Raw genomic sequence first — 13439 nt, forward strand, 5'->3', positions numbered from 1 at the left:
GAGACAAGAGCCTTTCCTGGCTTGCTCTGAAGTATATGCAATTGCTGCTGTATCTGTCAGGACACATGGATCAGGAAAACAGATAGAGAAATCCAGGCACTTTTCTTCAGCGGTGTTTTATTTATTACATAATTGAACTAATTACAAGTATGTTCCCTTTGTGATGCTGAGGAATTGAACCCCAGACCTCTCATATCCTAGGCAACTAATCTCCCACGGAAATACATACACTGCCTTCTCTTTATTTGAAAATGGAGAGAAGAATGAAATATAAAAACAGGAGATTATACAAAAGCAACTATACTTCTTGTTTAGTTAAAATTTACAACACTTTATATTCAGAAATGATACATCTTGAGGATTTAAAAGTTGTTTCTTGCTAAATGATAGTTTTGAATTTTTAGGAACAGCAAATATTAGCACAATGAAAACAGATGAATGTCCAACAATCCAAGTAAATCTTTCCATGCATACATGCACCTGGTTATTTTTATAATAGGAAGCTAAGAATATTTTGATTTTCTCCACAAACCTTCTATCATGATTATCTATCCTATTTTCTAATAGAATATAGTTTTGGGAGATTTAGCAAATTCTAGCATACTATTTTACATACTACTAGGAATAGAATTTAAATTGAATATAAGTAATTTAGAAAACTATAAGACTTTAAAAATATTAGTCAATTTTATTTTTTATTAAATATGATAGAATATTTATATAACAACTAGAAGATTGTATTTTAATAATCATTTAATATTTGGGAAGGTATTTGGGAAGGATTGTTTGCATAGCAATTGAAAATACAACAAAAGTCAGTATAAATCAATGTAGTTAGATTCACTTAAGCAAAACTTAAAGTGCACATAAAAATTTTTAGTTGTGGTATAATCCTGCTGAATTTTCAAAACCATTCATTACCAAACACTATATGAAAAGAATCAGCATGGCTTTCTAGGGCAGTAAAACTCCTGATCTAGATAAAACTGTAGGAAAATTGAATGTAGGCAATGAATCATAAAGTTTTCCCTGCAAACTCCAAGTCTTCTCTATGTTAGTGATTCCACCTTTCATTTAGTTTGCACTTTTAAGAACATAAAGTGAAAAAAAATGACCTATAGCACATAAATATAAGGGGAAGTGACAGGATCTTACAAAAACTATGTACACCAAGACTAATAGAAACAAAAATAAGGCTAGGCAGCTGACTCCAGGGAACTCTGGTATATAATTCAAACATACTTTACTCTTGCCTATGGTTTTACTTTCGTAAGACTTAACTGGCCCTTTAAACGTATACATTCATTTATATAGATTCTCCCACATTCGTGAATATAAAAGTACCCACAGTTGTACTGCATGACTGTTCATAAAAAGTTGAATAAGTGAGTCATGTAAAGTAGTTTGGAAGACATGGAGGCTCGAAACACTGCTTTCTTTTTTGTTATTTAGCTATTTTAATTTTACAACACCCTCTGAAGTCTAATCCATATTACAAGGAAAATCTTGAAAGTTAGAATGCAAGGCTCAAAAAAATATAAGGAGAAATAAGTCAAAATGTTTGCCTCTATTGGGCACGAAGGTAAACCATAAAGGCAAACTCGACTTGAGCATCAATAGTTCACTTCACAATAGTATTTTGCTGTGCACGATTAATGAATACAGAAATAGAGAAATAAAATTGTACATAACCTGTAAACCCCATAAAGGTAGACTTCTGTTAACCCAAAATATGTGAGACCTATGGAAAGAAAAATTAAATGTCAGTTGTTTCATGTGAAAAAGTCCATTTATTTAAAAAATTTGATTTTACTTGTAAGTATAATAATAGCAATTAGCATATAAAAGACAACAAAATATAGAAATAGCCAGAAAAACATGAGAGTAATATCATGGATTCAGCCTTTTTACTAATATTCATTTCTACTTCAATAAAACCACATAATATTTTAATTTACTTTTTCATTTCTGTTAATAGTAAATGAAAAGTAAAACAAACCATTTGCTAGATTGATATGGCACAATAGGAAATTCTCATAATCTTTGATCCATTTTCCACTAAAATGTCATCAAAGGTTCTTCTACAAATGTAAAGACTTTGATAGTTTTAAAATTATTTGGATTTAGATAATGCAAATGAACAACATTAATAGAATTAAATCAGTAACTAAAAAATATAGCTTACATTAATAGTTTATATTTGCATTTCTGTAATATATTTAACTTACATAAAAAATCATAGTGACTGAGGTCAATGTAGACTAAATGTAAGATGATGTTCTTATGTGAAATAATTGTTCTTATGGGGTCCTCTTTAACTGTTTCTTTTTCTTTTTTTTCTTTTTTTTCCAGTTTATTTATTTTTTATTAAAAATTGCCATCTCCTCCCCTCCTTCTCCCCCTTCCCTCCCCTCCCCTCCACCCATACCCTCACTCCCTCCCTCTCCAGGCCAAAGAGCCATCAGGGTAGTAACAAAATGTTTGAACTCTCTGATGAACACCATAACATAGTCAACAAACCACAAATTATACATGCAATTGACTGCACTGGGAGTCATTGAGAAAAATAAAATCTACTCAGGAACAGTTGAACATTTTTCAAGAAACGAAAATAACCCTTCAATATGATTTAAACAACCCACTCTTTGAAGTTATGGAAGTGAGAAGTCACATAAAGCATTAAATGCATTTCCAAACACTAAAATTTTCTTTTTATATTATGTAAAATAATAAAAAACATAAACTCTTCCAATTTTGTTTACATTAAAAAGCTTAAAAGGCAGCAGGGCAGAAATGGCTCAGGCCTTTAGTCACAGTACTTATTTGAGAGGCTGGAGCAGGGGGATCTCTGTGAGTTTGAGGCCAGCCTGGTCTACGGAGCAAGTGCCAGGACAGACTCCAAAGCAACACAGAGAAACCCTGCTTGAAGCACCCCATCTCCACAAAAAATAAGTAAATAAATAAAAGCATAAGGACTACAGAAGGTCCCTATGTTGAACATTACTATATAGTACTCTAGGGTTCCAAAATGTCACATCTATCTGGCTAAATGACATCTTAGGTTACTCCAATCCAAATTCGGACTTCCCCTCAAAGCCTGTTGTCTATTTTACAACTGAAGATTTCATAGAAAGTGGTGTGGAGTCTATTGTTTCTGCTCTGAGATATGCTTCTCATTTTAAAGCACTTAACACATTAGTCAATAAACCACTTCAATACTCAGCACCATGTACATAAAAAATCTTTCGACTTTAATCTTACAATGCTGACAATTTGATCTAAGCACCTCCCTCTGTGGAAAATGCAACCCAGTATAAGGTTTTCAATTTGGCCATTTAGAAATCTTACTAGTTTCTAAAACTTACCAAAACTCAATTCATTAGTCATCTACCATTTTTATATTGCTATTGTAGATTTTTATTAGAATAAATTTTGGTCAGATCCCTCTACCACACATTGTACCTTTTTATAATAAAGTTTAAACTGCAAAAAAAAAAATGCATAGTGTTTAGTTAAATCACACACAGGCTTGTTGATTGACAGTTCAGTCTCTTTGAGCCCCTATGAATGCATTAGTGGATTCTGTAAGTTTTCTTAAGGTGTCTTTGACCCCTCTGGATCCTACAATCATTTTTTTTTTCATGCAGTCAATCTATTGTTTCGCTATGGGTGTGCATCTATTTCTATCAGTGGTTGGATAAAACCTCTCTGATGACAATTGGACTAGGCACCAATCCCAGCACATCCCACAGGAAGGAAAGACTGTAGGTGGAAATTTATATCATTGGGTCGGTTTTTCATTCCCTCCACTTCCTCTTATGGTGCTCCTAAAAGTGGGAGCAGAGGCTATCTCTGACTATTTTACTGGCATTTCCACCCTACTCCACATACTGGGTTGCCTTTCCCAGCCTTAATACATGTGAGGCACTTATTGCAACATGATATGCAATATTTTGTGGAAAAGTAAATTGGAGGTTGGGGACAGAGTATGGGTAAGGGGAGGGAATGGGAGGAGATGAGGGGGAGAAAGCTGTGACCAGGATGTAATAGAAAGAAAAGAAGAAAGAAAGGATAAAGAATAAATTTATTGAACTGGAATTCTTTGATATTTTCTGTGTGTGATTTGCTCCTTCCTTACTCAACCCCTTTGAGGTGTCCTTCACTCAGCTCTGAACTGTCTTCAGAATCAAGTCTGGAATTGACAGCTATACAAAAGCTATACAAAAGACAAAACATCATTTTGTTGATAAGAAAAGTGGAGGGAGGGGAAAAGTAATAAATTATATATAAGTAATATTTACTACAGTAGTATATATAAGAGGAAAGTAACTGTCATCTATCCAAAAACCCAATGACCAAACATCATGATCATCAGGATGACAGAGTAATAAGCACAACAGCATTCATGACCAATGACTGTTAATCATTGACATGAATTATTCACGAAAGCATCAATAGGAAACAATTTTACTTTTTCAAATGTAAGTAACTGAAATGAAACAATAAAAGAAAATAATAAAAAAATAAATGCACATCATTTATGATTAAATTGACGATGCAGTAGATCAAGTACATGTATTAAGCATTATTAAATTAGAAGAAGAACCATATCAAACAGTGATGGGATAGAAACAGTCAAATGCAAAAAAAGTAATGGTATACAAATGCATCAACTTTTCACAGCATACTCAGATAGGCTTCTACTATAAGAAAGTAAATAAATGTTCAAAGTGCCAGGTCTACCTTGACATCTGAAGTGAGTTCTGTGGAGGGGGTGGCATATTCAGAACAAGACCCAAAAGTTTAATACACATATGAGAGTAACCAAGTCAACATGTGAAGCATGATCATGAAAACAATACAAGAGAAGCTCAAAGAACTCTTCTCAATTCTTAAAATTATTGATCAATACAAGTCTATACTATGCAGAGCATGAACCAACCTAGTGAATTAAAAACTCCACAACCCACAACATGCAAGAGAAACTAAGCACTTGGTATAGTATTAGGCCTACATTGCTGGGGCATCCATAATTTAGGACTGACCAGAATACAGAAACATAGTAGAATCTAGCCTCCATACAGGAAAATTTTTTTCAGAAACATAACTTTGAATACATTAGAAATAAAAACCTTAACTCCAAGTCATACAAGCAATAATAAAGCATGGCAGTGATTATATACTTTCGAAAGAAATAAACATCACAGGCTTTCAGTATGTTGATTATGAGAGAAGTGGTCTTCATTCATTGTTAATATTTTTCATTCTTTCCCAAGTCACACAGAGTAGAATGTGAAAAAGCCAACGCAACCAGACACTCATCTCAGTCCTGCCAAAATCTGATGATATGACTGACCCTCACGTAAGATACTTCTATGAAATTCCAGTACTCTATGGTCCTAAATCATGCATGCAGATATTACATATTTATGCTATTCTGCCTTGAATTTTATGTGTGTGTGTTGTATTTACAGAGAAAGTTTTCAACTCATTAGGAATATCAGTATTAGACATTTTTTTTAAGAAAAAATAAATTTTGTGATTTTTGTGTTATATCCATTGGTAAGGTCTGATCTACACAGTAACTACATGGGAAAGAAAGGAAGGTCTTTAATATAATATTAATTTCTACATTTCATCAAATATTAAAAACATTGCCATTGGGCACTGGTAGTGAAGGTCTTCAATTTCAGCATTCAGGAGGCTGAATCAGAAGGATCTCTGTGAGTTTGATGCCAGCCTGGTCTATAGAGTGAGCTCTAGACCAGCCAGAATTATACAGAATTATACAATCCTGTCTTGAAAAAAAGAAAAAAATATTGCAACAATTCTATTTCTTCCTACAATAATTCTTATCATTATGTTATAATAATCTGTAAAATTTCATCACACCAGATATTATTTAAGCACCAAATTTAAGGGCAAATTCAAAAATTTCAAAATCCAGAAACTTTCCTGTGTGCCTCAGTTTCCTTTTCAGAAGCTCCAACAAAACTAAGGGGAGAAATAGTTTATTTTAACTCACAGTTCCTGGTAAGATTTGTGTTACCATCATTAGGGATTGAAGCAGCTAGTCACAACCACAGTCAAGAGCAGGGTGAGAAGGAACACATACATGCTTGTGCACAGCTGGCTTTACCCACCCTGTATAGTGCAAGACTAAAGTAAAATTCCTGTTGCCACCCACAATGGGCAGGTTACCCTAGTCCAATTAACAGAAGCCAGACATCACAACAAATGCTTACAATCTTATTGGGACTTTCTTCCTAGGCCATTCTTTTTTTTTTTTCACATAGAACAAAATGGCTTTTATCTTTGTAAATTGTCTTGGGTCAAGGTCTTCCAAAAAGAATTGCTCTTCAAAAACTTTTCACATTCTGGCTCTGACACCAGGATCAACAGGCAACATTAAGGTCCAGAAGCCCAACTATCCTAAAGTGATGTACTGTGTAATATATATTTAACTCAGATCTAAGTGAAAAAGAACATGTGGGACTCCAGGCAAAGAGGTCTGGGGCTTCAGACACTGATATTAGTAAAAGCCCCAGAAAGAGCTATAGAAATTCTTGATTGCACTGTAAATTAAAACTAACCACCACAATGTGCTTCTTCACTTGACTCAGCCACTTATTACTACTCCCACTACTAACAATAACACTAACAATACTCTTGCTATAATAATAACAGTTACAATCTCTTAAACATTTTTAAAAGTCAAAATAAGGGTGTGCATTTAGATAAAACTGGAATATATGCTTCTACAGCCCTAAGGAAACACAGCTCTTCTTCTAATGTAGACACTAACAAACAGAGCCGTCTCCTGTACTACAAACTGGAACCCTTAATGACACACCACATACTCCAATGTTTGCAGTACCCATGATATCAAAGATATCACAGTAAAATTATTTTTGTATCTTTCTGTTTGTCAATACTGCAATAGTTTCATATCAGTTTGACTCCTGGGAGAAGCTTAAAAATAAAACAAAGCGGCTCAAAATATCTGCATCCTTATCAGGTCAGAACTATAATTAAATAAATCTCATTGCCAAATTAGTCTCATTATTTTAAAATAGAGCCTGTACCCATAAAGAACATTTCTGTTTTTAATTAGCCAAGACTGCATTGACAATAGAACTAAACAAAACAGTGTACTCGAATTGGAGACATAAGTTAGTTTATTATGGTTTTTAATTGTGAGAATCTAATTTTTCAAATGTATATCCTTTGTAATTAAGACTGAATATTCTTAGTAATATGACACAGAAGTTAATTGTAGGAAACTTTGTCCTCTTAATGTTTCCAAATAATATAATTTTATTCTGCTATCATTATTCACCAATGGCTTTTCTTTTTGGAGCAACCTTCATGGACTGTTTTAGGATTTTTCAGGTCTCTTGAATGTACATTCTGTTCATAAGTTGTTTTAAAAACATCTTTGATACTTTATACAAAGATTTTTAGGGGGTATCCTTTATAATAACATAAAGATGAAAGCATGTAATAAAACTGATATACACTGACATATCTAGATCTTGGTCCTTAATAATCTTCACCAGAAAACCACTGGTAATATTTGTGGGCATAATTCTATTAAAAGAGAATTTTAATAACAGAAACTCCTAAGACTTATGATAAGGATGAAGAGTCACCTACAAAATGACATTTCTCTTGATCTCAGCAAACTTCTAGATAAGACAGAGAAATGAGTGGAATATGTAAGAGTAATGCCTTAGGGTATTTAAGAATAATACCTGGAAATTGTGCACACAGTACCACATAAGCCTCCCAAACCAGTGAAGAACTAGACTACCTGGATAATGCCAAGTAAGGTCTCCATATTTATATATTAGCCAAAGAGCTGATATCCTGGAGGGTCCAGGATCTCAAAAAGTTTAAAGGGAAGAATTTTAAATGGCAGATAGGGAAAACACATTTCTAAGAAGTCTCAACATGAGAGGACAGAATGTCCTAGTAATTCAACAGAGGACACCACAGCTAGAGTTAGAAATGGTTGAAGAGACATAAACAAGAGTTAGAATATAAAATGTCATTTACACATCTGTTCACTCACCTATTTAGAAAAGGACTAGTGTTCACTGTGCCCACCTCTAGAATTCAGCCAATGACCTATGTGTCTATTCTAATCCTCACAGAAAACTCAGAAAGTAAAGCGAGCAAGAAAAATATGTGCAGTATGTAAGAGAGACAAAGGCACTATAAAAAAAAAACAAGCAAATGTTTTGGGAGACCTTATAAGGAGAGTGCTAAGAGAAGTACCATCAGCCAAAACCTATGTGAAGCTCTGCTCTGAATATGTGCCTGCTGTGACCTAAGAATCGAACCAAGGTCTAGTGAAAAGTGTCAGTGGACCAGCACTTACAGAATAAGTCACAGGGAAAGTGAGATGTAATGCAGGAACTTTGTCATTCAAAGCAGGTGAATAGGAACTAGGCTTACATTTGACAGGCAATAACTCTCCTATCAAGAATAAAACAAAAGGGAACATTAATGGATTAGCGAAACTGAGTTGCAGGCTACTGCCACAGTCTTGAAAAATATATGTGGCCTGCATCAAGGTAATGTGTTGGAAAACAATAGAAATCATAGTAGATGTTGACTGTATGAACAAGCAAATGTTCTCAGGGGTTTTCATCTGGAAAGTTAAGCTTTCAACTTGGAAGTTAATTAACTCAAAAAACATTAGGCTGAGCTATTGTTCAGTTGGAATTCAGCAATGGAGAAGGCTGTGACTTGGCAGGATACTGAGGATGTTGTTCTTCATCATGTTAGGGAAGAGAGCAGAAGCTGGTTGGAACATGATAAGTTTAGGATGAGTTCTGGACAGTCAAGTGGAGAATCTGAGTATAGAACATACTTGGGATATGGGGAAATGGCAGGCATTGTCCCCGACAGTCACTGGAAAATGGGCATAATGAGATATGTCATGAAGATCCCACCAAGGAAACAGCAAATATGAGCAACCTCTGCTTCTGATTTAGGAATGATATGGTAACGTTAACTGTATTTTGAAGGAAATAACATATGTACCATGAAATGAATTCATTACTGGAAAATAGCAGGATTTCCCTGAACAGCTTTTACATATTCAGAAGATTCCTGGTGAAAACTGAATGTTCTAATGAGCCTCTCTCTAACCTCATTTACAGGAATATTACTAAGACAGATCAAAGATCCATGAGAGAAATTCAACCATGATTCAACTTCATAAGTAATTATCAAAATACTACTACAGTAGCCAATCTTGACTTATTCATTTACTAATCCTCATCTAATATCCAATTAAATTCAAAATTAAATTGAATTTATTTTTATGTATTTAATAAATTCAAATATATTTATAATTACTTAAATTTTAAATATTTATTTATTTTAATTTAAATAAATTCAAAATTAAAGTCACTTTCTAAACATGGTGGATTATTATATATATGATAAACTTATTTTTCTCTTTTAGTTATATATTTTTGTTTGATCTTAAGGCAAAATTTAAGGAGACAAACTTATAACAGGAGTTAGTCATCAGGTTTTAGTTTCTCCTTTGAATATTGTTGTAAACTAACTACGAAGGCCAGGAGTCCTAGGGATTAATGAGATAAAAGCTTTGTATGAATATCATTACACACTCAGACATCTTCCCTACTGTTCTTGCAAAGAACAAAGACTAAAAGGAAGGCAATGACTTGGTGAAAGTATGTTAAGCAAAGTAACATAATTATGAATAAAAAACCCCTAAAATACATCAATAAATGAATATTGCTTAACTAAATAAATATCCATAGGCTGAAACCATCTTGAGAGATTCCTGAGTGCTCCCATTGAAGGGTAACAAGTGCATTGTAACAGAAAGTGTGTGGAAAGCTTGCATACTGTAGAGCATATATGATTCAGTAAGAAAAAGGCACTCAAATCTGTAGCGAGATGAGCCCATTTTAAGTAATAGTCATAGCATTTTGACTGGTACATTCATGGAACAGAGTTCAGATTATCATTAAATAATAATGCACCCACAAACCTTGGAATTACCGAAAGATCAGATCAGTTCATAAAAATGTCTCACATCCTTTAAAAAGTGAATAACATCCTGCTAATTATAATAATTCAAAACAATTAAAATACTGTGACGATCAGACAGAGAAAGCTTACCAATCATTTCCCTGTGAAGGTTTCTCAAGCAGCACACGAATAATGTATAATAAACAGCTTAACAATTTGAGGGAAAAGTTGAACAAGCGGATTCTTAGACCTTTAAGCAAATAACAAAATTTGTTTTAATTTGAACTCAGGACAAATTGAGAAAGAAAAAAATATGGTCAAAATATCAACATTCAATAAGTAGTATTTAAAAAGCACACATTGTAATTGTCAAAACTTCCTGAAGTTTTTGGTAGCTGAATATTAGTCATCCAGCTACTAAAATAAAACTTGAGTGTTATAGAATCAATGAAATACAAATGACAGTGCATTCCACAGATGGAGATTCAGATTTTAAAAGTCAAAAGATACAAAGTTATTATTCAGTCAAAGTTGGTACAAGTTTCTCAGTGCACAGCTGTAAGTACTTTAATCATTGTTTGGGGATTAACTTTAGCTTAGAAATCAATCTGCCCCCACGTACACCATCATAAATCCTATGACTCTCTAAGGCCTTGTTGATTTGTTTATAGATGAAACATGCTTATATAATTATGTGTGATACTTATGCTATCATATATATGTTATAACATATATCATCTCCACAATAATAAGTTGTAGAGTAATTATGTATCATATACAAAGGGAAGCCATTACCGCTTGTGTTGTCAAATACACATCTAGAAAAATACCTTTCTCATACTTTAATTGAACAAATTAAACTTTTTAAAAACTAGGCTTCATGACAGTGGAATCTTAAATTTTTTGAAAATTAAGATCATCATGGATATGCCATACAAACTGCTTAGGTCACAGCTGGAAGAACCATGATACTTGATGAAGAAGGTTAAGTAAACATTCTCTGAACTGATTAACAGACACTAGGCAATTTGTGTAATTAACAGTATAATTTGCTTTATGTATCTTTTATAAAATTGTAAGAAAGGCCTTCTAATAATTATTAATTGATGGAGTCTATAATTAAATGTTACCTTTTCAGTTTATTTTTGTAGAGTGAATTATAACATTCTTTAACAATACACTTTTTTATTTGTTCAATTGTTTCTAGTTTTTTTCTCATTAAAGTGCTGAAGTTTTTTGTAGATTCAGGTCAGTTGCTGCAATAAAACATTCTGAACAAAAACACCACAGGGTTGAAAAGGGCTTATTTTATCTCATAGCTTAAAGTCTTACAAAAATGGCTCTCCTTTTTACTTAGATGAGTATTCAAAGTCTGGCCTAACATTGATTAAGTGTATTGAGAAACCCTTCATTTGGGAGATTTCATCCTTTAAGTAGTACTAAATCAGTAGTATCTACTGATAGGGCTTCCTTGGAAACTCTAAAAACAAAGTTAGGAAGGCATTGGTTATTTCTAACTTTTCTGCTGATGCTACTCTGTCATTGAGAATATCTCACCAGTATGGTTTAACTACTGATGTATTTCCTATTGGCAGTATATGAATATGCGCTCACAAACCAGGATTTTCTCTATGAATGCTACCTGCTAACACAAAATTTAGTTTAAATCAGTGCAAAGAGATCCATGGGTTAAAATCACAGCCCTAACTCAGTGCTGGTACAGTTAAATTCTCTATTTTTCTTATATTGTAAGCCACAATCTTGTTATTATAAACAGTCTAAAGGCATGTAGGATTGTGCAAAGCAGCAAGTATCACACACACTTTAACCTCGGTAGGGTTCAGCAGGGTTCCTTATTTTATATACTCCAAGTCTTCAGTGGTTCCAGATTTATTAATAAGAATCTTCAGGATGGTAACCTCTGACACTGACCCTATTCTTATGTAAGTTCTTCCTAAAGAGGAAGAACTACATCCATCCTTACACTTCAAGGTACACTTGATGTGATTGACAATCATTGAATTATTCCCTATCGTGAATACTTAATTTCTTTAATCTTGACAAATGATAGCTTGCTTATACAGTCCCCACATGTGAAATCATGAGTCAATTAAATTGTGAGGTATTGTTTAGGGAAAGTTTTTGAGACAGGTTCTCACTTTCTAATCAAGACAGTTTGATAGTGACTCTGTAACCTAAATTATCCTCAAACTCTTATTGTACCAGAAAATTAAGATTGTTTAAAAAATATTCCTTGAGTGTTTGGTATAAACATACAATGTACTGTCATCATTCTCGGTCGCACTGCTCTCTGTTCCCTGTTACTCTTGCTCAGCCTGTTCTACTCCCTAACACAATCACATCCTACTTTCACACATTTTGTTTTAATTTCAAAACCCTTGAATTAAATTGTTTACTCCTAACTAAGTATTCTCCTCATTTTACTCTGTTATACAAAAAGTGACTTTGTGAAATATTACACTATTGGAATTTTGAGATAGATTCCTCTTCAAAGAATAAAATGACTTACTTGATCGCTGGTTTTTTATGAAAAACAATTTTAATCTCTCTTTAAATGTGTTTTCATTCATGTAGAATTCAACTTGAACCCTGAAAGCAGAAAGTAAAAACAAATTTATATAACTTCATTGCTTCTTTATTTTATGGAAATGAATATAAACAGACTTTGTTGTTCTTCGGACACATAAAATAAGACTATTTGAATTAATGTACCATATATTTGGAGTGAAATTATATGTCATAGAATCTGAGAACTGTGTAAAATATAGTAGTGCTATTTCAGAAAAAGAATCCCTTGCTTTCTAATTTTAAAGATGGCTCAAATATCATGCACAGTTAGCTTTATAAATGAGTGGGTTAACAATTCACATAGATGATTTCCAAAAAAAAAATTGCCTTTTTAAACTTTAATATATATTTAAAATTACTCCTCCCCAAAAGAATCATTTCCCCCAATATTTTCTGATGTAAGAATAGGATTATAGTAGTAAGAGGGGTCATGGACACCTTAAGAAAATTCACAAAAACAATTACACTGAAGTCAAAGCAGCTCACAGAGTCTGAATCAACAACCAGTGAGCCTGCATAGGACCAACATACACCCTCTACATATATGTAATAGTTGTTTAGGATAGTCTATTTGTAGGACTCCTAACAGTGTAAGGAGGGGCTGTCCCTAACATTTTGGCTGACTCTTGGGAACCTATTTTTCATACTGGTTTCCTTGTCCAGCCTTAATACAAGGGGAGGAACTCAATCCTACTACAACTTGATATGCCATGCTTTGTTGATACCCATGGGAGGCACGTCCCTTTCAGAACAGAAACACAGAACAGTATGGGGAAGGGCAGAGAAGAGGTGGGAAGAGGAAATGGGAAGAGAGGAGGAAGGTAAAACTGTGA

At 33.5% G+C, this 13439-nt stretch overlaps 1 protein-coding gene across 2 annotated transcripts in view; it reads right to left on the reverse strand.

The window, feature by feature from the left end:
- Positions 1 to 13439, reverse strand: part of Kcnt2 (potassium sodium-activated channel subfamily T member 2) — a 389981-nt gene that overhangs the window by 242886 nt on the left and 133656 nt on the right. For both annotated transcript variants that reach the window (XM_038349154.1, XM_038349153.1), the window contains exons 2-4: positions 12548 to 12627; positions 10168 to 10267; positions 1693 to 1741 (exon numbers count right to left, since the gene is read on the reverse strand). In XM_038349154.1, coding sequence (XP_038205082.1) covers positions 1693 to 1741; positions 10168 to 10267; positions 12548 to 12627 — 229 coding nt within the window. The remainder of the gene's footprint in view (positions 1 to 1692; positions 1742 to 10167; positions 10268 to 12547; positions 12628 to 13439) is intronic.

This window comes from Arvicola amphibius, chromosome 12, assembly GCF_903992535.2.
Source record: "Arvicola amphibius chromosome 12, mArvAmp1.2, whole genome shotgun sequence".
In the NCBI taxonomy this organism is placed as follows: domain Eukaryota; kingdom Metazoa; phylum Chordata; class Mammalia; order Rodentia; family Cricetidae; genus Arvicola; species Arvicola amphibius.